We start from the raw sequence: 25,419 nt of genomic DNA on the forward strand, positions 1-25,419 counted from the left end.
CACTCGGTTCCTGGATAAGGGAGGATGGCTGGGAAATGGAGTCTTCTGACTTTTTTTTTGCTGATACGTGACCCGGAAACCTTATTGGCCGTCGCGTCCTCCGCGGCGCCGGCGCAAAGCAGAAGAGAGGCGGGCACGCCGCGATGCAAGGGCGGTCGGCGCAGCCCAGGGACTGACTTCAGCCGGGCAGTCGGGGCTTCTTGGCAGGTGATGGCGCCCCCCGTGGCCTGAAAGTCCAGCGCCCTCGGCAAGCGGCAGACAGGCCTCTCTCCGTGTGTCTTTGTCAAGTCTCCGGGCTACTTTGAACATGCTGGTGCGGCTAGCCAAGCTGTCCTGCCCTGGTGAGACAGAACTCCTGGTGGGGACAGACAGATCAAGATGGATAAGTTGGGGCATACCTGGGGAACTGCAAGCACCTCTCTCCTTATCTGCTTCTTCGGCTAAACTGGAGCAGAGATCAATGCTGTCAGCGCCTGTTGCTGGACCCTGACTTCCCGTCCTTGACATTGTCCCAGTCGGCAAAGTTAACTTCTAGGTTAAAGGTCATGAGCGCAGGAAAAATGTCAACACTCCACTCCTCTGTGGAGTCCTCCCAAATCCCGGTCCTAATCTTTATCCCAAGGCTCAGGTAGTATCTGCTGCCTTGTTAGGAAAGGGAAAGAAAGGAAAACTTGTGTGGGATTTCTTCTTGACTCTGACCTGACTTTCGTCTTTGTAGCCATTCTAGTCCAGTCTTTATTATTATTATTATTATTATTATTATTATTATTATTATTATTATTATTATTATTATTAGTTTTTCGAGACAGGGTTTCTCTGTGTAGCTTTGGAGCCTATCCTGGCACTCGCTCTGGAGACCAGGCTGGCCTCGAACTTACAGAGATCAGCCTGCCTCTGCCTCCCAAGTGCTGGGACTAAAGGCGTGCGCCACCAACGCCCGGCTTCTGGTCCAGTCTTAATGTGAATTCTGAGCTGTCATATCGTGTTAACCCATGTGCTGCCCGTGTCACCAGTTGTGTCTGGAGCTCCAAAGTTTTCTGCATTATTCTCAGTTAACTCCAGGCGCTTCTATTATGAGTGCTTCTTAAAGCGGTTGGATTTTTTTTTTTAATTTTACTTAAAAACAACCCCTAATTCAAACGGAAGTTTAGAGGCTCTTGAATTCTGTTGTAACTGGCTTAATATAAATCTTTACTGAATTAAGATTTGGCTGTGGAATTTTTAAACAAGGATACCAAGCATCTATTATTACACTCAGGGTATATTCTGTTTTGAGTGCCATCAATGTAGTAGATGCTGTCTTTTTTTTTGGTTTTTGGTTTTTCGAGATAGGGTTTCTCTGGAGCTTTGGAGGCTGTCCTGAATCTCGTGCAATAGACCAGGTTGGCCTCGAACTCACAGAGATCCGTCTGTCTCTGCCTCCGGAGTGAGGGGACTAAAGGCATGCACCACCGTACAGCCTAATTTAATTGCAGTACAGTCTTGAGACTTGTCTTTGGATGCTAATTTGTTACAGTTTCTTAGCGCAGTTTAGCACTAGTGACAACAACTAAGTGGACGTGAGTGTGTGGTGTGTATGGCTGATCGCTTGCAGTGGACTCTGACTTTGCTTCTCTACCATACCTCAGTCTCTGTGCCTAAATGTTCAGATGCCGAGAGATGCCAGGCTTGTTTTAGCAAAGGAGTAGAGGTTATGCTTTTTTTAAAGTCCCTGGTGGAAATCAGAGGTCATGGTTTCAGCTGTTCTCAAGCAAATTAGTAGCTGTACAAATAATAGAATTAAAGTATGTTATATTCCACTCACTAACTTTCAGAAATAAATGATAGCTTGTATATGCTAAACTACAGAATAATACTTTTTAAATGATAGTATATTTAAGCTCAAACTAAATTTGTATGTAATATTTTTTAAATGGTTTATTTTTATTTTATGTGCATTGGTGTTTTGCCTGGGTGTATGTCTGTGTGAGGGTGTTGGGTCCTCTGGAACTGGAGTTAGAGACAGTTGTGAACTGCCATGTGGGTGCTGGGAATTGAACTGGTGTCCTTTGCAATTTAGTCAAAGTTCTTAAACCCTGAGCCATTCCTCCAGCCCCATCATGGTATCTGTTTGTATGTAGTATTTATAGGAGATTTAGAGTAAGTAAAGACTTAATCTTGGTCTTAATAAAGCATTGCCAATATAATTTTTGTACTTATGTATTTATTTTGGTTTTTCAAGACAGTGTTTCTCTGTGTAGGCCTGACTGCCCTGCAACTGGATCTGTAGATCTCAGGCTGGCCTCAAGCTCAAAGAGATAAACCTGTCTCTGCCTCCCAAGTGCTAGGATTAAAGGCATGTGCTGCTGCCATCCAGCAAAACTGTAGTTTTTAGTGTGCGTTGCCCATTGAGAAAATTGATTTCCCTACCACTTTAAAATTATCAAAAGCAAATGGATAGTACTTAAAAGGTATTAGACTGCTACTCCAAATGGTTTCTCCCACTTCATTCATCATAACATGTATTACTTTACAAACTATTTTGTTGAAAAATATTAAAAATTATTAACCATGAAATTGGTGCTATAAATATAAAATTAGTTTATGTCATGTTGATTTTTGTTTAAGCATACCTTCTCTTTATTTAATTAGAAGAAAAGTAAAATTTACCACAGACTGAGGTTCCATGATTTCAGAGATAACTTCAGATCAACTACTAGTCCCAGAGTTTGACAGGTATTAGAAGAGACTATCTGAATTTCTGTTTGTCTGCTATAAGTAGGGATTGCAGCTACTCCACAAATCTCAGAAAGTTATGGGGGATAAGATATGTTAGTTTGTTTGGAATGGGTTCTCATGTATCACAGGTAGGTTATGTAGCCAAGGATGACCTTGGATTTCTGATCTTCCCAGTGTGCATCACCATAGCTGTTTTATGTGGTGCTGGGGATCCAACTAGGCAAGCACTCTATCAACTGAGTCACATTCCTACCAATACATAGTATCAAGATGCAAAGTTCTTAACCATTCATTGTGTCCTGGAAAGTAGACTATATAGTCAAAATGAAATTCTTTGTTTGTCTTTACTATTTACTTTTTACAGTCCATATATAAAAGTTTCTTCATGTGTAGACGCTTCATAAGACGTACATAGTCCAAGTTTTAAAAGCCAGAATTTACTATTATGCCAGAAATTAAACAAAAGTTCATAGGCTTCTATGTATGTAACCACTGAAATTGTCACTAGGAAGGTCCCGATCCAGTTAGCAAACAGGTATTGTTTGTTTTTTGTTTTGTTTTTGTTTTTGTTTTTGAAATGAGTTTCTCTCCGTAGCTATAGTTGGACTGGAACTTTCTCTATGTAGACCAGCTGGCCTGATAGTCACAGAAATCCACCTGCCTCTGCCTCCAAATAATTGGATTAAAGATATGTGCCATTATGCCCATCTGAATAGTTATAGTTCCTTTTTTGCTTGTTTTTGTTTTTTTCCAGACAGGGTTTTGCTGTGTAGCGCTCGCTGTCCTGGAACTAGTTTTGTAGACTGGCTTTGCCTCCCAAGTGCTGGGATTAAAGGCAAGTGCCACCACCGCCCAGCTAGTTGTAGCTCTTGTATTGCAGTCTTCAATCTACTTTTTGTTTTCACTATATTCTTTATTTAACTTTTTATTTTGAACTTGATTTAGGCTTTCAGATGAGTTGTAAAGCAAACACTGAGTTCTCAAGCTTAAAAGCTTACATAATCATGGTGAATATCAAGACTAGGAAATTAACATTAATGAGCTGTTATTTCAGGACAAGGTTATTCAGATCCCCATTTTCTGGTCCAGGATCTAGTTCATGTTGCTTTTAGTTAGCTTACCCTCATCTATTTTAAGGAGACAGTTCTTCTGCTTGTCTTTTGTGACCTTGATGCTTTTATTGAATGCTTGGTGGTTTCTCATGATTTCTTGAGGAAACTGGTGTAAGGATTTTGAGGGTATGTACCACACAGGTAAAGAATCTTTCTCATTATTACATCATATCAATGGCATGCGATATCAGTATGTTGCTGGTAATATTTAAATGATATTTGATCACTTAATTCAAATTATACTTATTATAGTTTTCCTAGTATAAATTTTGGGGTTTTTTTTCCCTCTTTTAATCTTCTACTTATTAGAAACTAGTTAAGTCCAGTCCACACTCAAAGGGGGAAGAACAAAAAAATTATGGGTACACAGTCATTAGTACTATAAGTTTCTTGTAAAAATGCTTGATTAAGCTTGGTATAGTGCTGAACACCTTTAATCTCAGTCCTTGGGAGGCAGAGGCAGCTGGATCTCTATAGTACAAACCCAGTGTTGCCTACATAGCAATTTCCACACCAGCCTGGGCTGTGTAATAAGACCATGTTACACACACACACACACACACACACACACACACACACACACACACACACGAAGTATTGGTTGAATTGAATTGATTTTGACATAAAAAACAGGGTCTGCATTTTTCCAAACTGTTTTTCTGTTTTTGTGCCATTTAATGAGTAACCATCTCCCCTGTATGTATTCAATCTCTGAGCCATTCATTTTATTACACTATTTACCCGTGTAAATGATTTGAAAATTTTGCATCATGACCAAAAGCTATCGGTATAATTCATCTAAGAAAGTGCATACTCGGCTTCCATTTGTGTCGTTTATTAAGAATAGTCACTCTGCTTAGAGACTTCATTATATGACAGATGAAAACTACTTTTTAAAATGATATTGGTCATAATTTTTATGCAGTGTATCAGTGCTTCCATGCCTTAAAAATTAAGAAAAAATGCCTACCTCTGTGTGCTACAAGATGGTCTTCAACTTCTGTTGTACCTCAAATTACTACCCACTACACTGTTCATCCCCGGGAAAAAGACAAAAGATGGGAAGGTATGTAATGATTTTCATAAAATTCTTAATACTTTCCTAGATACTTTGTATTGTCTTGTTGGTATGAATATTTTGTTTTTCATGATAATTTAAAAGCATTCAATATATCTCACAACTTTATCAAATGTGTTACATATTACTATTTAGGTAAGTAAAAAAAATGTTATTATTGTTAATTTGATTCTCTCTTAGAACAGGGCTTCATATAGTGGCCTGGCCTTGAACTTGATTCTTCTTCTCTTACCTCCCAAGTATTAAGAGTATGCACCACCATGGCTTATAAATTTATATTTTTTAAACAAATCTTTTTTTTTTTAATGTGCATTTGGTGTTTTGCCATGAGTGTCCAGTCCCCTGGAACTGGAGTTACAGACAGTTGTAAGCTGCCATGTGGGTGCTGGAAATTGGACCCAGGTCCTCTGGAAGAGCAGTCAGTGCTCTTAACCACTGAGCTATCTCTCTTGCTCATAAATTTATAATAATGGGTTTCAAAGCCAAAAATTGGTTATGGGAACCAAAATAAGATACACACTGAAATAGAACCTAAAAGAACCTGAAACTCATCAAATGATATATTTACTATAATTATTGTGCACAACATAGAGAGAATATCCATAAATTATACTCTGAAGTATAGTGAGCACACTAAAATATATATTGAAGTATCCTAAACTAGCATATGACTTATGTGGTTATTAGGTCCTATTAATCCAATAATTGTTTTTATTTTTAACATGTTTCCTCTCAGGAGTGAATATGGAGAGATTTGCAGAAGAAGCAGATGTGGTAATAGTTGGCGCTGGCCCTGCAGGGCTCTCTGCAGCTATTCGTCTAAAGCAGCTGGCTACTGAACAAGGAAAAGACATCCGTGTGTGTCTGGTGGAGAAAGCTGCTCAGATAGGAGCTCACACGCTCTCAGGGGCTTGCCTTGATCCAGCTGCTTTTAAAGAGCTTTTCCCAGACTGGAAGGAGAAGGGGGTATGACAAGATGATTCTTACACAAGGTCTAGTCTTTGCTGTCTCTATTTTAAAATTAGGGAAATAAAGAAAGCCCTTGTCATGTAAGTCTCAATTGTTAGGTATTGAATATATATATATATATATATATATATATTATATATATATATAATATATATTACACACACACACACACACACACACACACACACACACACACACACACACGGGCATTTTTTTTAGTCTAAAAAGAACCGAAGAAAAGGGGCTTGAGACTCTAGTTCAGTGGTATATAGCATGTACAAGCCCTGGGTTCAGTCTCTAGCCCACACACAAATGAATAAAAACAAGAAAGCTAGGTATAGTTGAACATTCTTGTACTCTTACCATGGAGGAAGCAGAGGCAGGAGGTTGATGAACTCAAGGCCAGCCTGGCTACATAGCAAGACCCAATCAAAAATAAGAAAGAAGTAACAAAATTATAATGAGATAGTTACTCAGATTTCCATAAAATCTTTATGTATTTATTTATTTATTTTATATCTTATGTGTGTGAGAGTTTTGCTTGCATATATTCATGTGTACCACTTGTGAGCCTAGTGCCAGTGAAGGTCAAAAGAGGGTTTCAGATCCCCAGGAACTGGAGTTACAGACAGTTGAGAGCCTCCACGTGGATGCTGGGAATCAGATCTTAGTCTTCTGAAAGAGCAGCCAGTGCTCCTAACCTCTGTGCCAACTCTCCAGTCCTTAACTTCTTTTTTATAAAATGCCATCTACATGTTCTATTTATATACTGGACTTATGAAAAGCCATGAGCTTGAGAATTCCTTTGAACATTTTACCTAATAAAATGCACACTTTGTTTCTTAAACTTGTTCCTAGTAAAGTATCTTGTAGACTTTTCTGGGACAATGCAATATCTAAAGCCAAAGAGGAAAGTCTAATTTTCTTTCTTTTATTAAATTTTTTAAATGAGTATTTCCTTGCATGTAAGTGTATGAACCATGAATATGCCTGATGCCCACAGAGTTAGAAGAGGGCATTGAATCCCTTTGGAACTGGAGTTACATGTAGTAGTGGGTGTTATGAATTGAATTCAGGTCTTCTGTAAGAGCAACAAGTACTCTTAGCCACTGAGCCAACTCTCTAGCACCTGACACTCTAATTTTCTTTTTTTTTTTAATATGAAGACAATCTAATTTTCTAAAGAGATAATTAATTTAGTCTCCTCTAATCTCAGCAGAAAAGATACAGGTATAATATGCAGGGGACTCAATGTTAGGTCTTACTGCTTTCAAAATTAGTTTGAAATTGGTTAAAACCTTACATTTAACTTTTTCTTATATAGGATGAGATATCTCCTAATATATATATATATATATATATATATATATATATATATATATTCTCCTACTACCGAATTTAGAATATTTGTTAATACTCTTTTTTTTATGTGCATTGGTATTTGGCCTACATGTATGTCTGTGTGAGGGTATCGGACCCCCTGGAGCTGGAGTGACAGACAGTTGTGAGCTGCCATGTGGGTACTGCCATGTGGAAATTGAACCCAGGTCCTCTGAAAGAGCAGCCAGTGTTCTTAACCACTGAGCCATCTCTTCAGCCCTGTGAATACCTTTAATGAAGGCAAAATAAATATATAAATGTAATTTGTACTCATTCTTTATGGAATAAACTAAAATCTGAAACTTTACTTTGTGTTCTCCTTCCCAAAATAGCATGCCTTTTTAACACAAAAACACTGCAAAGGAATTAGTTCTCTCTTCAGTGTATCAAAAACCAGGTATCATTGACTGGCACAATGTCAATTGTAATGTAAAAGCCCTTTATTGCCTTGACATCTACCCTTACACACACACACACACACACACACACACACACACACACACACACACAGAGTGTCAATGATCTGTGATTATGTACATATTAATTATCTTTATCACCCAAAAGGACAATTTTTCTAATTTTTTTTCAACAAGGCAGGCAATTTCAACTTGGAGTCAGGCACCTAGGCTGTACTCCCACAAAGACAGGGAAGCATGATGTGCACAGTTCATACTTGTCTGCAGAGCTTCTAGAGAAGCTAGGACAAAACTATTGAGAGGTGTGGGTGAGCTTTTAAGATTTTCATCTCAAAGGTGTTGCTGGCGCACACCTTTTAATCCCAGCACTCAGGAGGCAGAGGAAAGTGGATCTCTGTGAGTTCAAGCCAACCCAGTCTACAGAGTGAGCTCCAGGACAACCTCCAAAGCTACAGAGAACCCTGTCTTAAAAAAAAAGAAAAAGAAAAAAAAGACTTCCATCTGAAGGCTGGAAAGATGGTTTAGCACTTAAGAGCACTGGTTACTTCTCAAGAGGATCAAGGTTCAAATTCCAATACCCATGTAGCAGCTTACAACTGTCTGTAACTCCAGTTCCAGGAAATCCAAAGCTACTTTCTGGAGTCTGTGGACTTTAGGCACACAAATGTATGCCTGTATGTACTCTGCTGCAATATAGGCAAAAACATTCTTATACATTTAAAAAAGAAAAAGATCTCTATCTGTTTCAATCAGATATTATAAAAAATGTTGCAAGGTTTGCAAAAGAAAGACCGAAAGGAAAGTGAAGAGGAAAAGAGGAGTTCCTTTTCTTTTTCTCTTTAAGACAGTTTTAAAAATGTATATTCACCCCTACAAATATAACTGAAAACATTTTCTTCCTGTTTTCATTTGTTCCTAGGCTCCACTTAACACTCCTGTAACGGAAGACAGATTTGCAATTTTAACAGAGAAACATAGAATTCCTGTGCCAATTCTTCCAGGTAGAGTATATTCATAGTCATAAGAGCATAGTCTTGCATGGTGGGAGAGGCTGCATTTCAGTGGGGAAATGTCCTCTTTTACAGATGAGAAAATTGAAGGCCAGGAATGTGAAGGACTAGCTAATGAGAAAGCCAAATTAGGATGTGGTTCTTTTGTCTTCAAGTCTAGAAGAGCCTTGTAAAGCCAGCCAGGAATTTTTAATTCTAGGCTTTAAAATTATTTTAATAAACTTGAACTTTCAACCAAACTATTTTTTTAAATAACGTCATTGTGGCCATAAAGATAATGTGTGTATTTATTTATTTATGCAGCAGTACACACTGCTTAGATTTTTTAATTAAGTGTATTATTATATTATTTAGATGCCTTAGCCTTAAAATATGAGATTTTAAAGTTCATAAATATTTGCAGGTCTTCCGATGAACAATCATGGCAACTACATTGTACGCCTAGGACATCTAGTGAGCTGGATGGGGGAACAGGCAGAGGCTCTTGGAGTTGAAGTGTACCCTGGATATGCTGCTGCTGAGGTCTGTATAGTTTTGTTTTGTTTTTTAATATTTATAGGACGCAGTATCTTTTTTTAAAGTAAACTAATAATTTTATGGAAGTTAAGTTATTTTTAAAAAATCATAGGATTTTAGAATTTCAGGATTAAGGAAAATAGCTAAAATGTTCTAATCCAAATAGGAATTGAATTTCTTATATTGCCACCATGGTGACTGAGCACCATGGGGATAGGAACTCCCTCAGTGTGGACCCCTGGGCATCTTATTTACTCAGTGGGAATTATCAAATTGTGTGCTTTACGGAGTAAGTCTATGTCCTCTTCTAGCAGCATCCTTCTTGCTGTTTCCTACTCTCTTCTTCCCACCTCTACTCACCAGGAGGCTTTTGTTTTCCAGGATACATAGTCTCATTTCTTTCAACCACCATGCTATGTAATTTGTACTGCTGTCCTCTAATGAACATATTTATTTTCATCCCTTCTTAATAATACCTGTAGTAATATATATATTCACAGATCTCTGTGAATTTGAGGCTAGCCTGGTATATATAGCGAGTTTCAGGCTAGCCAGGACTGCATATTGAGACCGTGTCTCAAAAACAGAAAGGAGGGGACTGGAAAGAGGGTGGCTTGCAGTTAAAAGCACGGGCTGCTTCTCCAGAGGACCCATGTATAGTTCCCAGCACCTACATGCCAGCACACACAACTGTCTGTAACTTTAGTCCCAATCTGCCACCCTCTTCTCACCCCTGAAGGCACAGCATACACATAGTGCACAGGCATACATTCAGGCAAAACATGCACATACATTTAAAACATATTTTAAGGAATTTGGCTGGAAAAATAATAGAAAGAAGAGTAGGGATAAGGAGCAATTCTTTTGTCTTTAGTGTCAGAGAAAATTCAATTTTTTTGTTTTTGTTTTTTACAAATCAAAGCCAAGTTAAAGACATGGGTCCCTGCATTGTCCTTGTGCTAAAAAGATGTTTCCTCAGCCTATACATATGCATTTGGTCTTTAGACCTTGGTGAGGGATTTTGCATTGCTTCTTGTTAAAGTTCTTGCCTGGGCTCCATGTCAGAGTCAGAGGTGGGTGATTTATGGAGTACCTGTTAATCACCTTCTTGTGTACATGCTTATTTATGGCCTCTAACATGGCTTCTTTTTTCTTCTTCATTTTTTCCTCATCGTTGTTAGTAGGTTTTATCGTTTGGTATAGTGCTCTGAACTGACCTCAGTTGCCTTCTTATCCTCCTCCTCCATTGCTGTGTATCTTTGGATCACTATCCACGCTCTTGATTTTCTATAATGTCATGAGGTTCCAGGGTACATTTTGTACTTGGCTATCTAGAGAGCATTTTCCTCTACAGGAAACAGAAATTAGGGGGTCAGAATAGTGCAGTTTCTCATCTTCACAGTTATGCTTTTTACCTCTGTCACTCCATTCTTGCTTCAAAATTAACTGCAGTCACCATCATTTCAAAGATGTCAAAGTTAGTATGAATGCTGAGGTGATAATAAATTTCCTTTTATCATTTTTAGGTCCTTTATCATGAAGACGGTAGTGTAAAAGGAATTGCCACTAATGACGTAGGAATACAAAAGGATGGTGCACCAAAGGTATACCTTTTAATAGTTCTGTGCTTAAAAAGAAGTAGCAGGGGGCTGGAGAGATGGCTCAGCAGTTAGGAGCACTGGATGCTCTTCCAATGGACCCAGTTCAATTCCCAGCAAACACATGGCAGCTCACAACTGTCTGTAACTCCAGTTCCAGGACTTCTGACACCCTCACATACACATACATGCAGGCAAAACACCAATGCACATAAAATAAAAATATAATTAAAAAGAAGAGCGGGTGGGGTGGGACTGGAGAGATGGCTCAGCAGTTAAGAGCATGGCTGCTTGCTCTTACAGAGGTCTTAAGTTCAATTCCCAACAACCACATGGTGGCTCACAACCATCCTTAATGATATCTGGTGCCCTCTTCTGGCCTGCAGGCAGAACACTGTATACATAATACAATAATATAAAATCTTTAAAAAGAAAAAGAAAAAGAGCAAGGCATGGTGGCACATCTGCAGTCCCAGTACTTAAGAGGCTGAGGCTGAAGGTCAAGCCAGCCTAAGCTACATACAAGACCCTTTCTCAAAAACAAAAAAACAAAACAAAACAAAAAAAACAACTCAACCTCAATATTTAGGTTTTCCCATAAACTGCACAATATGTGGGGTTTAGAATATAATTAAGAATAGTGGTATTTTTTGCAGTTGATAAAAAGCAGAAGCAAGTTCCAGTTCAACACAAAGGTAACATGTTTAAGAATTATTTTTAAAAGATTAAAATATGAGTCATATACATATAAAATAAACATGAAAGATTTTATTTCATTCACTTAATAGCAGACTCAGCCAGTTGTTACAGCCAGTATAGTCATCTGCATTGGCACACTACAGTTTCATTCCTGTGGACAAGAACCATTTACTCTATTAGCAGCAGAAATCTTGGGAAATGTAAAACTGGTTGCCTTCCTCTCATTCAAAATGTCAGCCTGACAAAGTACACACAGATGTATGTTAGCCTGAGTTAGTATATAGAGTACATACTACAAAATCTGAAATGAAGTCACTAATTAGATTAATTATTAAACTGCAGATTTAAACATGCATATCTAGAGCTAGGCACGACAGCATGTGACTGTAATCCTAGCATTTGGGAGCTGAGAAAGAAGGGTGGCTATAAGTTTGAGACTAGCCTGGGCTATGGATGAGACCCTATTTTTTTTAAAAAAAAAAAAAAAAAAGATTGAAAAAGAATGTTTTGTGAAACTGCAAAAGAAGAATTACAGAGCTCTCAACTATACATTTCCTTTCCTGTCATAAGAATAAACACAAATTCCTATCTTGATGTATTATGTGTTTATTACCTAGTCTTCCAACTATATGCTCAGTTTCTTGAGGACAGAAGTAGTAAATGGTTACCTAGTCCTGGGTGATTGTTTGCTTATTGATATTTAGCCCCTTTCTGCCTTTCTTGAACAAAATTGGAATCTAGTCTGCTCCAGCATGTCTTCCTCCTTAGAAATCAAGAGGCAGAGGCACACAAGTCATGCCATGCTCTTAATTTCTATATATTATGACAATTTAGTTATAAATTTATTAGAAAATTTACCTATAACCAATAATTATAACATTCTTGTAACATTACAACATCACAGCAAAGGTCATACAAATCCTACCTTTCTAATATTTCATTTTCTTGATCATCCAAAATTTTTCATGTTCTATGCTTTGTATTTGTAAAAAATATATTTTATATCTTCATAAATATAACACATAAAAGAAGCCAGGCATGGTAGCACATACTTATAGTCAGGGTGATAAGCTGAACCTCAGTGCTCAAAACCAGCCTAATCAACATAGTGAAAAACTGAAAGAACAAAACCTAAAACACCATAGAAGAATGCAGTGGGATCTGCTGCCCATGTTTGCCAGGAGAGAAGCAGAGATTGTGTCTGCTGCTGTTCACTCGCTTTTTAACCTACTGTAGCTTGATTTTGATCTCTGACATTCTGAAACAGCTCCAGTTTGTGTGATATTTTGTTTATGATCTAACAATAAAGCTTGCCTGAAGATCAGAGTGCAAAACTAGCCACACTAGTCAGCCATAGAGGATAGGCAGTGGTGTCACACACCTTTAATCACAGCAGCCACACTAGTTAGCCATAGAAGCTGGGTGGTGGTGGTGCACATCTCTAATCCCAGCACTAGAGAGGAATATAAAGTGGAGCCAGGAGTACAATGTATTCCGTCTGCAGTCACACTGAGAACAGTCACACTGAGTCCCTTTTGGTCTGAGCCTTGGTAGAGGGAAGAACTCTCTAGTGGCTTGGTTGCTTTGCTTCTCTTATCTTTCAGCTTTCCCCCCTAGTATCTGTCTCTGAGTTTTTATTATTTGTGCTACAGCAGTTTGTCACGGCAGCCAGCCTTGTTTTCTCTTACTTGACCTTCTAGTGTATGTATTTCTGTGTATATGACAGGTGTGACACAAATGAGCACTACTCAAGAAAAAAAGAAGTTACCAACCAAAGTGGAAGATGTCCCAGTTCTCTTAGTGTGCTGTTAGTTCTGAAGTCATTCTTACAATTCAGCCTGAGTAATTCACAGCCAATGTGGACTTCACAACAAGACATAAACAAAACATTAATGTAATCTATTTGACCACTAAAAATGAATGCTTTATTTGCAGTACATTGCTTTAGGTAAATCACTTCTAAAACAATTATGAAACATTACCTTGGTATAAACCTATTGATTATATGCATATATCTGTATACACAAATGCAAGCAAACTCCTAAGTAGAAAAACATCAAGAAAGATACATTTTATAAGGGACTTCCTTAAGTATTGTTCTTAAGTACCAGCCATTTGCCAGATGTAAATGCAAAAAGCAAACATCTGTATTTGTAGCCTGTTTTTGTTTTTGTTTGAGACATTCTCTTCAGTGTGGCCTAAGCTGATCTCAAATTCACAATCTTCCATCCTTGGTCTTTTGTAGAATGCACCATGCCTAGCTTTAAATACATCATGCATGCATGCGTACATACATACATACATATGATTACTTTTTTAGTGGGAGAAGACATTTGTTTTACAATACTATATGTTGAACAATGGGGAAAGGTTAAAGTAAACAAAGCAAGTAGCTAAGGAGTGTGATGAGTACAATACTTGTACTTAAAAAGGATGTAGCTAATATCCTATAGTCTTTTTTTTTTTCATGACTCACAGAGATCTATTGTTTTTCTTCTGATGGTAAATGGAAACTTAAGAAATATATGGAGATGGGAAGGCCTTTTCATTTGTAGAGAAGCTCTGAACACAAGCATACATCGCTTTTCTGGAATGAAGACATTATAGAATTTAGATTCTACTTATAATAGTTCTGTCAGTTTTCTTTCTAGTATATAGGTCTACTATTTCTTGTGTACCTAAATCATTATTTAACTTAATGTATCTAATATTGTTACTTTAACATGGTTTTGCTTTTCAGTCAACATTTGAGAGGGGACTAGAACTGCACGCCAAAGTCACAGTCTTTGCAGAGGGTTGCCATGGACACCTAGCCAAGCAGCTTTATAAGAAGTTTGATTTGAGGGCCAGCTGTGATCCCCAGACCTATGGAATTGGTTTGAAAGAGGTATCCTGGTTTGCTTGTACAATTTTAAGTAATGGAATTTAATTTGTATTATGTAGTTTATAATACTGACTGAATTTTATACTTAAGTTTTTTCATTAACTTAAAATGTTCCTTATAACTAAAACTGAAATAGTTTCTGATATACAAGAAAATGTTACAGATCAAATGATTGCCTAAATTGTATATACAATAAGCCTTAAACTTGCAAATATTTGTACCTTAATATTTTTCATAGTCTGCCTTTCTATGGCTGTCTCATGTGCTGCTTGTAGACTGGCCACAGCCTGCAAAGAATTATTTATTCAGAATTCTAATGTAAAAATATTTCATTAAATACATTCAGACAATGTATATGCTCTATAATTTAGTAAGGTTAAATGTATATTTTCTTAAATTTATTCTATGGTCTATTAACCCTTTAAATTTTCTTATTTGTTTGTTTTGCAGTGCAAGGAATTAAAATCAGGGCCTTGAATATGTTAAGCAAATAATTCTACCACTGAGCTACATCCCAGGCTAGTTTAAGAATTTTAAGCCAGGCATGAAGGCATAGATCTGTACTGTTAGTACTTGGGAGGATGGCACAGAAGGATTGAGAAGCCAGGGCTTAGTCTAAATAAGAAAAAAAAAAAAAAAAAAAAAAAAAGATAAATTGTGTGTGTGTGTCCAGACAGGGTCTTACTATGTAATTTTATTTACTTACCAACCCCAGTTCTCCCTTCCTCCCACTTCTCCCACTCCCTTTCCACTCCCCATCCACTTCTCAGAGAGGGTAAGGTCTTCCTTGGGGAGTCAACAGAGTCTGGCATGCCAGATTGAGGCAGGATCAAGACCTTCCCTCGTGTATCAAGGCTGAGCAAAGTATCCCACCATAGGAAATGGGCTCCAAAAAGCCAGTTAATGCACCTGGGATAGGTCCTGGTACCACTGCCAGCTCCCACGCCACCCTAAACAGATCAAGCCACATAACTGTCACCCACATTTAGAGTGTCTAGTTCGGTCCCACGCAGGGTCCTCAGTCCATGAGCTCCCACTAGCTTGGGTCAGCTGTCTCTGTTGTTTTCCCCATCATGCTCTTAATCACCTCTTGTTCATCTGATTCCTCCTCCCTCTCTTAACTGAACTTCAGGAGCTCAGTCCAGGGCTTAATCAGATTAGTGACTACCCTAATTGTCATTATAGAACCTACATCAGTAACTGATGGAAGCAGATGCAGTGACCAGTATGTATATATTTTTAAGGGGCTAGGGATGTCAGAGAGTGCTTGCCTAACATGAATAAGGCCATGAGTTCAGTCTCCAGCACTGCAAAAATAAACAAATAAAAAGGAAACACTTATTCATTATTTTGTGAATAAAAGCTTGCAGTGAACAATGATTTTATTGTCCAATGACTGCAGTGGGAAAGATAAAGTGATCTGAACTGCTCTGTTAATTGGTCCCTTCTCCAACAGTGAGCATGCTCAAGTAGCCAGTACTCCAGAAAGGTCACCATTTCTGTAAAACCAAAAAGAAATTCTTAATTTCAGGTTCTAATGTCTTAAAGGGTTCATAACTTTTGTGACCCATTTCTTTATCCTGGTTTAACATGCAATTATTTGATTATAATTTTCCTTGATGTACAAAATAATTATTTTGTTGCTTTCATTTGTAGTTAATACTGTAAGACTTCTTGGGTTTGTTTTTTGTTCTTAGTTATGGATTATTGATGAAAAGAAGTGGAAACCTGGGAGAGTAGATCACACTGTTGGTTGGCCTTTGGACAGACATACTTATGGAGGCTCTTTCCTTTATCATTTAAATGAAGGTGAACCTCTAGTAGCTGTTGGTTTTGTGGTAAGTTATCTCCCCATTGCAAAAGATTTTGCCAGAATTATAGTGATTTGTGTGGAAAAACAGGCTTTAAACCTGGAAGATAGGTTTTCCATTAGAAAGCTGACTTTTTAATTTATCTGCATGTAAAATATCTATGGCTACTATAGACATTCATCAACTTACTTCGCTAAAATACTAGTAGCTACCACACTTTGGGCACTGTTTAGATTTGAGGGGATGGGTTAGTCCATTTTGTAACCATCTTGTTCTATGAAACATATTCTTATTGTGCCAGTGAGAAACAAGTCTATCCAAAAGCCACAATAACTCCTTGTCTATTGTGTTACTGTAAAGAGACACCATGACCAAGGCAACTCTTATAAAAGATAACATTTAATTGGGCTTGCTCAGTTTCAGAGGGTTAGTCCATGATCATCAGTGGTGCTGGAGCAGTAGCTGAGAGCTTTACATCCTGATTTGAAGCCAAAGAGAGCGACTGGGCCTACTCTGGGCTTTTAACCACACTAACCCCATTCCCAGTGAAACACTTCCTCCAACAAGGCCATACCTCCTAATCTTTCCCAAACAGTTTAACTAACTAGGGAACCAAGCATTCAAATACATGAACCTATGGGTTCATTCAAACCACCACAGTGATGGAGGCAGGATTTATGCCTGATGCTGACTTTAAAGCCCACTTCCACTATGGCATGTCGCCACTAAAACTAAAATTGAACCTCAGTTTGAACCTACTACTTTAAAACAAATTACAGGCAATTTCCTCTCTCATCACTACAGCAATAAATTATGTCTTAAATATTCTGAACAATGCAAACTAAATAGTTTCTACCCCCTTGTAGTTGACAGCAGCATGTTGGTATAGTGTCAAATGACATGGCACATCATCAGATTTACACACTGTCAGTACTTAATACACTCAGTCAGGTTTTCGTGTTATTTTGTGGTACTTACCCTAGTGCTTCAGTCTCAAAGGAAAAAGGTGTTGTTGTTAATTTTAGCACTGGTACTGCCATGAAACCTGTATCTCATCCTGCTGTTTTTCTGAATACAATGTACATCCTTTTGGGCCTGGTAGTACTGTAACATAGATTACTATCTTACTTGTAGAATTGGTATTGATAAACGAGTAATAAGTAATCACAACTCCACTTGTGGACACTTACAAAAGGGGTTTTGATTATTTTTTTTCTTAATTTGGACTTTGATTTTCAGAGCACAATGGTTTGCTAATGTCTTAATTTTTAAAGTTTAGCTGATTATAAACATGTCTTATCCTTTGGCTTACTTTTTGTCTCCTCAGAGTTAGAGTTTATCTGTTTTCACTTTGGTTTTGGTTTAAGGTTGGTCTAGACTATCAGAATCCATACCTAAGTCCTTTCAGAGAGTTCCAACGGTGGAAGCACCACCCCAGCATCCAGCCCACACTGGAGGGTGGGAAGAGGATAGCCTATGGAGCCCGGGCACTCAATGAAGGCGGCTTGCAGGTAGCTTCCAGCACTTACTCTGAATTTTTATTTTGTAAATTAAATTCCAGTTAACAAAATAATTATTTCATAGGAAGAAAATTTATTTAAGGAATTTAACAAAATACTTACTCTTTATTAAATTATGCATAAACATAGTAATTAAATTACACCATGAATTTAGTTTGAAGAATATGTTGAGAACTGGAGAGATGGCCCAGTGGTCAAGAGCACTTGTTCTTGCAGAGGATCCAGGTTCAATTCCCTGCACCCACATGGCAAGCTCATAACGTACACAACTCCAGTTTCAGGGCATCTTATACCCTTTTCTGACCTCAGACAATACACACATGGTGCACAGATATACAGCACAACACTCATACACATAAAAGAAAAAAGAATGTATTGATTTCATTGGGCGTGCTAGTACATGCCTTTGGTTAGCAGAAGCAGCTGAATTTCTTGAGTTTAAAGCCGAACAAGATCATTCTATATGAATGTGTGTATGTGTGTGTATACATATACATATACATATAAATATATATACATATATATATATATATATATATATATAGAGAGAGAGAGAGAGAGAGAGAGAGAGAGAGAGAGCACACTTCATGGGCCTTTTAGCTTTTTACTAGAAAACAAAAATTGTGTAATTCATGCATTTCCCTTTATTCCTTAACTATACTAGGAAACTGAAAAGGAAATGAATTTACAAAAATGATTTATCCCAATTAAGTCTTTCAGGTAGCCTCTGTTAGGATTCTACCACTAATTATTCTGTATTAGTATACATTCAAAATAAATATTTTGAAATATGATTAATTTGTTGAGTATGCATTAAATAATGAAATAAGACCTAAATGCCCATGATAAAAGCTGTCAGTTCTGTTGTAAAGACAGTATCAGACAAGTAAGATAATTGAAATCTAGCTCTATAGAGGTTAGACCAAATAATTTGGAACAAGATAGCTTTTCTTCCCTTCTAGTCTAGATTCTTAGGTTAGTTAGTTTGGTTTTCTTTAATTGATTAGAAAAGTAACATGGGGGGCACTTAACCTTAGAATAAAGCTCTGACTACATTGTTACTATTAATAGTAACTCATAGTTAAGGGAAGTCATACTGGTATTATCAATAAGGTCATTCAAATATGTGAATGTGCACATGTATAAGTACACGCATGAGGTCAGAGGACAACTTGGGAGACTTGGTCCTCTCCTACTATGTGGATTGTGAGGATTAAACTCCAGTGATAAAGCTTGACAGCAAGCCTTACCCACTGAACTATCTCAGCAATCTGGGTATGATCCTTCTCTGATTCCTTCTGCCCTCGGGTTTTACTGCTTTAGAATTCTACCATTGGTGGTAACTGTGGCCACAAAGCCTTCCTCATGTCTCTTTTGCAGCTGATAGCAAGTTTTGTGAGTCTTAGGCAGCATAATCAAACTTTTACCACTCTACCACACTCTCAATAATTAAGGCCTGTCTATGGCTGAATTTAGAAAGCCCCTAGAGAAGAAAAGCTGCAAATGAAGAAAGAACAACCCCGCAGTGGTTTACTTCCTTTTCAAACTAGAGTACGTGTTCTCATGCAGTCTTTTTTCGGCTCCTACTACTTAGGCAATATACTTTTATTGGCTAAATTGAAAATATTGATGCCTTTATTACATTGGTTGTTTTTTCAGAAATGGAAAGTTCAGTTTGTTAAGCTAATAACATTTGTTTAGAGCAGTACCAAGTCATTGTAATGCCATTAGATCAGTTCTCCATCTCCACATGTCAGACTAAAATATATGTAAAGGAAGTGAAAATTTGTCATACAAACTTAGAAAATGTTTTAACCTTGGCACAGATATATTTAAATAAAAACATGCAATTTCAAATGTTGTTTTGATAATTCTGTCCCATAGAAGTCAGGCATGGGATAGGAAAAGAAAAAAAATTAGAAAAATGGTCATAGTCCTAATTCTAAACTGCCCTGGCTGTTTCCTTTCCTTGCTGTATTCCTTTTCATGTTGTTTGTTATTCTTTTCCCTACAGATTTAGGTTGTTTTTTTGTTTTACCTCATTTGAGCTGACAAATGTGTTCTGAATCTTTTCAGTCTATACCAAAACTTACTTTTCCTGGTGGCTTACTAATTGGTTGTAGCCCTGGTTTCATGAATGTTCCCAAGATCAAAGGTACCCATACAGCAATGAAAAGTGGAAGTTTGGCAGCAGAATCAATTTTTAATCAATTAACTAGTGAAAATCTCCAATCAAAGACAACAGGTGAGAAACTCCTTCTATAGTAAAGAAATACTAATAGTCAGAAATTTTAAAACTATGTCATTTTATTCACATCGAATATATTACCAGTGATTATCTCTTCAGATTTGATAGTACTACATCTACATCTATAGAATGACTCAAAAAGTATCACACAAATTCCCAAGTATCTATAGGCTAGAAACAGAACATCCCTGAACAGGGCAAAATCAGCCACCTGTCCTTAGCAAACAAAATCACATGACTGCCGTGGCAGAGAACAGGCACAACCACCACTGTAAATCAGTAAGAGGCCATGTAACTGGGCATTTGTTAATCAAAGGAGAGACAAGCAGATTTCTCTGAGTCCCAAGCTAACCAAGGCTATGCTATGTGACCCTCTTACTAAATCAGCTAATTAAAATAAAAAAGACCCCCTGAAAGTCTCTTATTTTGCATTTCAATTTTCTCTTTGATTTCATTTCTTTTTAAAAAACTATTATTATGTGCATATGGACATGCCAAGTGCACATGTGGAGGTCAGAGAACTTAAAAATCTTTTTTTTACTATCATTGTTTACTTGTATGTAGGTACATGCGAATGAGTGCAGAGGCAGAGGAGTCAGATGTCCCTGGAACTGAGTTACAAGCAGTTGTGAGCTGCTTGATGTGCAAGCTGGTAACTGCACATGTCATCTTTCTGGCTCACTATCGGAGGACTTTTGGAAGTCAGTTCTTAACACATGTATGTAGGTTCCAGTAATTGAACTCAGGTTCTTATGCTTGTTTGGCTGAGCCATCTTATTGTTCTCAAAAGAAACCTCCCAAGGAACACTGTAAACATATGAAGTATAGCCAATGGAACCTCAACTCCATGGTTGCCAGCTGGATGGTGGTGGTGGTGGTGGGGGGTGTTGGTTGTTTCACTTTTCTTGCCAGTACTGGGGATTGACCTAGGACTCTGCAGCTTTGCATTCCAGCTACTGCTCTCCAGTTCCTGAATATGCCATACATGCTTTCATCTCATGGTTTTTGCCTCTGTTCAGATAGTACTCTCAGGTAGTCTCTAAATCTTACCAATTGGAATACCCAAAGCTGTCCCACCCCCTGAACTGTTCATTGTCATGTGCCATCACTTGACACGCTATATATTTGTCTTAATTATCTACTGTCCAAAAAAAAAAAAAAAAAAGAATTATATATCTACTGTCTTCTGCCACCTGGACGAAAACTCCAGCAAAGACTTCGTTCACATTCAGTTCTAAACACTTGGCATATAGTAGCAATTCAACACATATTTCATAAATAAACCTAGTCCTTAGAATCACACACAACCAATTTTCCTTTACTAAGAATTAGCAACTCAGGGACTCAGGGTATGGCTCAATGATTGAGGGAGTACCTACCATGAATAAGACCGTGGGTTTGATTGGTCCCTAGCACTGAAAAACCAGTAAGTGCAACTTGATTATACCTTCAAGTATCTAACAATAAAGGTCTAGCACATGGGCTTGGTAAGCCGTAAGAAAGCCAATAAGAGAATACTTTTTGTATGGCAGGAGAGGCAAGATGGAATTCAACAGTCAGGTAGAGCTCAAATCTTAATTTTCCGTCAAGTTCTGTTGCTTGTGAAACCATCAGCCATTCTTTAAAGTTGTATATGTAGTACCAGATAATCCTGGAATTTAGTATAACAAGAAATAAAATCCCTTGAAAATTGTAACAGAAAACCACTAACTAAAGAGTATAAACAGTAGTTTGTGTAAGTCAGTTAAGAATCAGTTGTAGCCAGGTGGCACAGCCCTTTAATCCTAGCACTTCAGAGGCAGAGGCAGGCAGATCTGTATGAGTTCAAAGCCAGCCTGGTCTACAAAGTTCCAGGTTGGGGGGGGGGGGGGGGGGATGATTCCCCTTTCATCAGATGTAGTACTTGGCCAGCATTTATGAACCATTAGGTTCAATCCCTAGTACCCACACCCACCCCCCAAAAGATGATTTCTTAGTTGTACTCTAACAAAATTCTAACACTAGATGAATTTAAATAGTTTTACTTTACAAATTCTGCCAGCAGGAAGTTCAAAATCAAGGTGTTCATAGGACCATGTTCTCTGAAGTTTGTTTTCCCCCTGCCCATCTTCACTCCATTCTCTGCCTGTCTTCACCTCACCATCATTTGTCTGACTTGTTAAGTGGACAATATAATAATAGATTAGGGACCCACTCTATTCCAGAGACCCCAATTAATTGTCTCCTTCCATCCTATTAGAAAGTCAGTACTAGGACTGAGGCCATTGGGACTGCAAAAGATACTCTAGCAGGGACATGATTCCACTTACAATAGATGTTTCAGAGATTTTTGTATTTTTTAAAAAATTGTAAACAGCCAGAACTTGTACAAGTTACCTTTTCAGACAAATTAATTTGTTTCCAGTGTAAAAATTAAGGTCTTTTATAGCCCAATGGTAGGATACTCGCTTACCATTTACAAAGCCTAGTGCTACCCAAAAGAAGGCAGATCAGATGCCTTACTAACCAAATATATAGAGAGATAATCTTGTTGGAAGATGCCAACATGTGTGATTCTGCATGGATCCACATAACCATGTTTTTAAAAACTTAAGACTCACCATCTGTGTTTTACTTAATATTTCTTTTTTCATAAAAGGACTCCATGTAACCGAGTATGAGGATAATTTGAAGAAATCTTGGGTATGGAAAGAGCTACATGCTGTTAGGAATATAAGGCCATCCTGCCATGGGATACTGGGAGTATATGGAGGGATGATTTACACTGGAATATTTTACTGGATATTGAGAGGAATGGAGCCATGGACTCTAAAACATAAAGGTAATCCAAATATCCTTAATGCCAGTGTTGTTGTGTTCCTTAGTAAGGAATAGAGCCCTTTTCAGTGTTTTGTGGGATGTGTTCCTTAGTAGGGAATAGAACCCTTTTCAGTGTTTCAGTAGTGTTAGGGTTGGACCTGAGACTCTCACTAAGTTCTATCTCTACTGCCCTAATATTTAAGCTTGCTTTATCAGAGACTTGGTAAATAATGTCTGGGTGTGCATTGTTTATTTTATGGGGAGGAGGGGGGTATTTTGCAACAGGATCAAATGTAGCCCAGATTTAAGGGTGACCTTAAACAACTACTCCTGCCTTGACCTAAGCACTGAGATTTCAACTGTGCATTACCACACCTATCTTAAATTCAGTATCTTTAAAAGGTAAAATATCCTACACTGAACTGTTTTCTTTGGTATAACAATAGCTCCAAGTTTTTCTAATATGCTACTTGAGGCCAGGCATAGAGATAAAGGCAAGAAGGTAGTTCAAAGCCAGTCTGAATTACTGAACAAGATGCTTCATTGATGGACTCTGAGTGAAGGTCAGTGATAAGAGAATATTAGTATGCATGGGCCCTGGTCTGGCTAAGTCACCAGCACCAAAAAAAAAGATAAAGTACTGGAAAATTATGTTACTTTACTAAACATCTTCCTCACAATTGCTTAAGGCTCAGACTCTGATCAGCTCAAACCAGCTAAGGACTGTACACCCATTGAATATCCAAAACCCGACGGACAGATCAGTTTTGATCTCTTATCATCTGTGGCTTTGAGTGGTACTAATCATGAACATGATCAGCCAGCACATTTAACCTTAAAGGATGACAGCGTGCCTGTTAATAGAAATCTGTCCATATATGATGGGCCTGAGCAGCGATTCTGCCCTGCAGGTCAGTAACGATTTCCTTTTGTCCCTAAACATTAACAAATTTCCATTTTAAGATGTTCCTTTTCCATTGCAAGGAGACTGTTGTTTATTAAAAAAAATAAAATAAAAAAAATAAAACACTTCTATGTTCAGCATCCTTAAAGAAACTCATGTCTTGAATGTCCTGACTAGCAGTGATAAAATAGTAGGGATTTTGGTTGTCCGTAGTTTGGGTGACCAACCTCTAAACAGCCTTCATGTCTACCCTCAGACAAAAGAATTATAGAAAACAAATACAAATACCTGCCCTTGCATCTTTTTAAAAAGCTGTTTTCTGCAGGGCTGTGGTGGCATATGCCTTTAATCTTAGCATTTGCCAGTCAGAGGTAGGCGGATCTCAGTGAATTCGAGGCCAGCCTGGTCTACAAATCGGGTTCTAAGACAGCCAGGGCTGTTACACAGAGAAACCCAAGTCTCAAAAAACAAAACAAAGTAAAAAGAAAAAAAGCTGTTTCTGAAATGAGTTTGTACATTCATCCACATTACCGCCACACTGAGTTCAATGCCTAACACTAAACTTATACCGAATCCCTTAATTGCTACGAGCTTACAGGTAAAATTAATGAGAACCAGATCTAAATAATATAGTAGAATAAATAGCACTCGGATATATGAAAATTAATGTATGTTCAAGTGAGATTAGACAGTAAGTAAAACTATTCAAGAATAAGGCCTTGTCTTGACTTTTAAAAGTTATACTATAAACACTCAAAGGTAAGGACTGAAGCTAATTTGTTTAACTTTTGTTTGATGAACCCAGACAATACTGTTGAACTTCTACTGTGTTAGTAGAAGCACTAAGTTTATTAGTATACTAATGCACCAGATAGTCTCTGGGGGTAGACAATGAAAGCCTCAGAGGTTTCTGAAGTTGTTCTAAGCTTTTAATTTCCATGCTCTTTTGAACTATTTACTTTCTTTTTAATATAACTTAATGTATTTAATTTTATTTTACAGGAGTTTATGAATTTGTTCCTTTGGAACAAGGTGATGGATTTCGATTACAGATAAATGCTCAGAACTGTGTGCATTGTAAAACATGTGATATCAAAGACCCAAGTCAGAATATTAACTGGGTGGTGCCAGAAGGTGGAGGAGGACCTGCTTACAATGGCATGTAAAACACAAGCGCCTTCATTTACTGGCACGTGTGATAGCCAGTTTCTATAAAACTGTAAGTGTATGCCAATGTTTAGAAAACTTCTGAACAAGTGTCCTTAAACATTACTGAAGTAAAAAACTTTATATCTAAAGCTGTCCATAAAATCATGAACTATTTCTCATAAATAAAACTTTACAAATAAATGATGTAGCATCTCACTTTGCAAGCCCTTCAAACGCATCAGTACAATGGGAACTTGTAGTATTGAGCTTCCTAATGCATTTGTCTTGCTAAACTTAAATCTTTGAGTATAAAAACAAATGTGTATTCTAGACCAGGGAAGGACATCCAGAACTAAGCATGAATAGTTTTACGAAACATAACCATGCCCACTGGCTACACACATAGTTGTGACAGGCTAGAGTAGTAGTTCCTAACCTTCCTAATGCTGTGACCCTGTAAACAGTTCTTCATGTTGCGGTGCCCCCAACCATGAAATTATTTTCTTTGCTACTTCATAACTATAATTTTGCTACTGTTATGAATTGCAATGTACATATCTGTGTTTTCCAATGGGTTCCAATGAGAACCACTAGACCAGATGATTCAC

The 25,419-nt window shown here is 37.7% G+C and overlaps 1 protein-coding gene across 1 annotated transcript; it reads left to right on the top strand.

Annotated features, from left to right (window-relative positions):
* Positions 1–109: 109 nt before the first annotated feature.
* On the top strand, positions 110–25,015 carry Etfdh (electron transfer flavoprotein dehydrogenase). The gene is made up of 13 exons (XM_027392903.2): positions 110–341; positions 4,756–4,896; positions 5,645–5,874; positions 8,593–8,674; positions 9,087–9,205; positions 10,726–10,803; positions 14,237–14,383; positions 16,078–16,218; positions 17,559–17,702; positions 19,788–19,956; positions 22,598–22,780; positions 23,448–23,669; positions 24,665–25,015. Exons 1-13 carry the CDS (start codon positions 308–310, stop codon positions 24,826–24,828), a joined length of 1,854 nt encoding a protein of 617 aa, XP_027248704.1. The 5' UTR covers positions 110–307; the 3' UTR covers positions 24,829–25,015.
* The last annotated feature ends 404 nt before the right edge of the window (positions 25,016–25,419 follow it).

This window comes from Cricetulus griseus (assembly GCF_003668045.3).
Source record: "Cricetulus griseus strain 17A/GY chromosome 1 unlocalized genomic scaffold, alternate assembly CriGri-PICRH-1.0 chr1_0, whole genome shotgun sequence".
In the NCBI taxonomy this organism is placed as follows: Eukaryota; Metazoa; Chordata; class Mammalia; order Rodentia; family Cricetidae; genus Cricetulus; species Cricetulus griseus.